The 4,500-nt window shown below is 35.6% G+C and overlaps 1 protein-coding gene across 1 annotated transcript; it reads right to left on the bottom strand.

The window, feature by feature from the left end:
* Positions 1–606: 606 nt before the first annotated feature.
* On the bottom strand, positions 607–2,202 carry LOC111290602 (GSH-induced LITAF domain protein-like). The gene is made up of 3 exons (XM_022893174.2): positions 1,810–2,202; positions 1,228–1,354; positions 607–971 (listed from the first exon to the last, which is right to left on the bottom strand). The coding sequence occupies exons 1-3, from the start codon at positions 2,001–2,003 to the stop codon at positions 888–890; spliced, it is 405 nt and encodes a 134-aa protein (XP_022748909.1). The 5' UTR covers positions 2,004–2,202; the 3' UTR covers positions 607–887.
* Positions 2,203–4,500: the final 2,298 nt, after the last annotated feature.

The raw sequence follows: 4,500 nt of genomic DNA, 5'->3' as shown, positions 1-4,500 counted from the left end.
AGAAAGAAACATCCCATTCCAGTCGTACTGCACTGATGCAGTGAATACAATCAGAACTGATGTTTTCAAGTAGAAACTAGTACCATACGATAGGAATACTACAACAGCACATTTAATTATATGATATGATCACTAAGGACCCTAGCTGGTGCTAAACTTATCACCTTTTGTGATGCCCAATAGAACATCAGTTCTATATGATCACTAAGTACCCGAACATGTGCCCTAAATTGAACATACTTAGGGATTTTGATTTTAGTTGTCTGATTCAAAGAATCGCATTTGATGACCAATACATATAGAATGATAGGGGTAAATAAGATCCTCAAATTATAAATAAAATGAACAACATTCATATAATCACTCTCAAAAGGGACATATAATACGGTTAATCAGCCTTGTTTAGGATTAAGTAGAACCAGATTAGAGAGGATCAAGCAGTTTAGCTCTGTAGGTCATTTGGTCCACCTTAGTGATGAAAACTTTAATCAGAGGAATATATGAACCAAAAAGCATACATGAGGAACATATCCACAAGTTTTCGGCTGAAGGGAGGAGTAAATATGGTCAAACATCCATCCACAATATTTCTGTTAGACTCCAGAGTAAGAGGAACATGAAAGGTTCAGAAGCATCATCTATATTACATACAAATTATATTGTGGTCATGTGGGCAAAGAAAAAGTATTCACTACAGGCTTGCAACGAAGTCTGACACTGTAAACAGCATGTCGAGAAGAGTTAAGTCTAATTACCAGTTGACAAGTCAATATATGTTCTAAAACCTTTTATTCACGGTTCCTTGCATAGACAATAGTTTTTAGGAGGGCCAGAAAAGCCACATACAAATGATTAAACAGCATAGAAAAATGCTTTTACTAGACTTATCATGCAGGCACGGCAAAACTCTCCTGCATCCATTGCGGCATATCCACCACTGCACATGGATCTGATTTCTCAAAGTCAGCTACCTGCAAGAAATACCAGCAAACAAAAAAAAAAATGCTTAGAATGAAGGCAAATAATGATTGAGTGGAGACTCCTAACACCATTAAAGATATGGAATTTCTATCTTGAGGTTCAGGTTCGATCTTGGGGAGAAGAAGTGAAGTATAAGATGGGTTAGAGATTCCTTCTTTTATATCGATCAACCAAAATTTACTTCCACATGCACATAGAAAAATCAAAGGAGCGGACAAAAAGAAAAACAAACAAATTAAGACTCACCTTTTCGTTGCATTTTGGGCAATAATGATACTTATGCCAAAGGCAGTCCATTGAAGGGCAAAGAAAGCAGATTCCAAGCATAAAGGGCATCATGCATCCAACAACCGCTGCCAGACTAGGTTTAGATCTGAATTACACATCGGAATTTAAAGGTTTAATGGAGGATGACAATAATATAATCTTAATCACATTAAACTGAATGTAGCATATACCAAGAAGGAAAAACAGAAAAACTAGCCGTTGCATCCTGTTGGAGAAATGGCATATTTTTCTCCGTTGGTACACAATGAACAATGAATTAAAAATCAGGGACTATAGTATAACAAATTTCGCAGCCAAAACAGGACCCCGGAGAAGGCTATTCATTAGAATCGGTCCTCACAATAAGCATAAACAATAAACACCCACAGACACATCCAAAGAATACAAGTAAATAATGACCCAAAAGTTTATTTCCCTTTTCAAGGCACATAACTAACACAAAATCCGACACCTTAACTCGACCACCACGAAGTCGCCCAATTTAAAGAAAACAGATCATATTATAGGAATAGTTGGGAATAAAAAGCAACGGTAAATTACCTGACGGTGGTGAGTCCGGAATTACCACAGTAAGGGCAGTTAAACGGAGCAGGGGTATCCCGATACATGGTTTGCTGAATCGGAATTCCCTTTGGATCACCGTATATGGCGTTCGGTGGTATCATCCCCGCCTGGTACGGATTCATCCCAACATAGTATGGGACTCCGACCACCGGCTGCTCCGTCTTCGACATTCTTTTTTTTTTTTTTTGGGGGGGGGGGGGGGTAGGGGTTCGATTGGCGATCTCGGGAAAAAAAATATGTTCGATGCAAGAGAGAACTTGGAAAATTGTTATGAAAGTACACAAATAAATCTTATGGGTATTTTATAGTATGACGAAAGCCTCGTTTGAGGTTGCGGTTAAGCATTGGTTTGGTGAAGCGAAGTTACTTGGAAAGTGGGAAAATTTTCCTATTAGAAAACATCGTCAATGCGCAGCTATCTGATATTTCTAAATCGACCCCTTTCTAGATGGCACTTTTTTTCCAACGCAAGGTATTGAGATCCTGATGAAAGCATTTTTATTTTTATTTTTATTTTTATTTTTTACAAATAAGCAAAAAAAAAAAAGTTTCACATCGGCTTCATCTCTCCTAATTTTCTCCTTTTTTTTTTTTTTTTCCTTTCTAAAAGAATTAAAAGAATGCACTTTTCTTTCCTGCTTGAAAGCAGTAAGTAGCAAATTTTACCCTTTCCCCGTATTCTTATTCTTTCAATCTTCACTCTTCTGTTTCCCATATTTTTTTCAACACCGAAAGCTTCGTTTTTTTTTTCTTTCTCTAATTATCACCAATTGTGATAACATAAATATAATACTACAATCTTTCGTCATTTTTTCCTGTTCTATGATTAAAATTTTTTAGTTTGTTTTTACAAATATGGGTTCCATTTTATGAAATACAGACACTTCTAAACCTCTCATATAATCTTTTTGTATCTATATTTGAATTTTGACACTTGCTACTGAACTTAGCCAGATATGACAAAAATGAAGAAAAAAAATAATTCTCATGTGGATAATTACATCATATGTTATTTTATTGTTGTGTCTATCACTAATTTTTTCCACAAGGGAAAATACCTTTTAAAAATCAGCCCAATATCTACCATCTATTGTTTAAGTAATGATTATAATATGTAAAAAATTTATTATTGTGTCTTGTTCTGTCTAGGTCTTCATTTTTTTAAAATTATCGTGTCATCGTGTGTTCGAATTGTGTTATGCCCATATTATGTGTTCATATCCGTGCTTCATAGGTTCCATTCTTTTGCCAATTATCAAACCTTGAATTGAATGTGAAATATAGCCCCAAAGAGTTGGCAAGGATCAGGAACTTTAAGCCATCGATGTTTTGTTTCATAAAAATTCTAAGTCATGATTAAATGCAACAATATAGGCTTAAGAATTGAAGTAGCAATTGAATCATGAGGTAGTGAAAGATCCTAGTGTAACGAGAAATTCGTTAAAAAGGGTTAATGGGCATTAAGTCTAAAGGGTAAACTTGTCCTTTCATTGTACAGAATGAGTCAACAAAGTTGAAGGGGGTTTGCGACATTTGTTCAAGGTTAAGTGGCACGCTAGCTGTATTCCACGGAGCTAACTTAAGCATTGCTAGGACAATGTTTCAATTGATGAATAGGAGTGTAAATGATACATTAATATTCGTAAACTATTCGAATTTATTTTGAATAAAATTCGAATTTGGTTTGATTATTATCAAGTCAAGCTCGAGCTCGAGTGGCTCAAATTATCGATCGAACCGAATTCGAGTAACTTACGAGCCTAATCGAGTTTTTATATTTAAATATATTTTTATTATTTTAATTTATAAAATATCTCAAATTCGAGTTCGAGCTTGAGCACAAATAATCGAACTCTTGTCGAGCATACGAATCGAGCTTCTTTTTATATATTAATCGAGCGAGCTTGAGTAGCTTGATTTCGATCACGAATCGAGCTCGAGCTAGAAAAATGAAACTCGATCGAGTTCAAGTCGAGTATCAAGCTGTGAGTTGGGAGTCGAGCTCAAGCTCAAGCTTCTCACTGTATCAACTCAACTCAGCTCAATTATACCCTCATTGATGAACACGTGACCATGCTGGCGTGTCCCGAAGCATTGGAGGAATGCTTTCCATGTTAGCACAAGCTATCCGCATATCAACCACCAGTCTACTCGATTGGGTTTTTCTGATCTGACCATTCCTCTTAAAAGTATAAATACCATATTTATTTTCTAGGTAAAAAGATCCAATCCCAATAAATATCTATCTAGTATTCCTTTCTTTTCACCTTGTATCTTTCTTTTTCTCTTCTTCTCTCTAGTACTGACTTGAGCATCAAAATAAAAATGTTGAAGTCAAATAGTGTGATAAATGCTAAAGATTTATGCATATACAACATCAACCAAGCATTGAACCACCCTGATCATTGCTTTATAGCCTTTCATGCAATAGGGGATAGACGTGCTTAGACCCTTCACCCTAGCCTCTGGTCAAATGAAATTTGTACTAGTAGTTGTAGATTATTTCACTAAATGGTTAGAAGTAAAAGTCTTGGTGAGCACCATGGAAACCTTAGTTGAGAAATTCTTTTAGAAACACATTGTTCGCAGATATAGCCTACCTCAAGTTGTTATTATAAATAACGGCAAGCAATTTGACAATCCAAGGTTTAAAGAATGGTGTAAGAA

This window comes from Durio zibethinus, chromosome 16 (assembly GCF_047325235.1).
Source record: "Durio zibethinus cultivar Kanyao isolate XHJ-2024 chromosome 16, ASM4732523v1, whole genome shotgun sequence".
Taxonomy (NCBI): Eukaryota; Viridiplantae; Streptophyta; class Magnoliopsida; order Malvales; family Malvaceae; genus Durio; species Durio zibethinus.
The sequence above is the reverse complement of the archived record's forward strand: the minus strand, read 5'-3'. Positions and strand labels throughout refer to the sequence as shown.

What these genes read in the sequence shown, in the direction of transcription:
- LOC111290602 (XM_022893174.2), bottom strand. Translation starts at nt 2,003, where the DNA reads ATGTCGAAGACGGAGCAGCCGGTGGTCGGAGTCCCATACTATGTTGGG. An exon ending in TCCGGACTCACCACCGTCAG is followed by an intron (nt 1,355 to 1,809) that starts GTAATTTACCGT and finishes TGTGTAATTCAG; the next exon opens with ATCTAAACCTAGTCTGGCAG. An exon ending in GCCCAAAATGCAACGAAAAG is followed by an intron (nt 972 to 1,227) that starts GTGAGTCTTAAT and finishes TATTTCTTGCAG; the next exon opens with GTAGCTGACTTTGAGAAATC.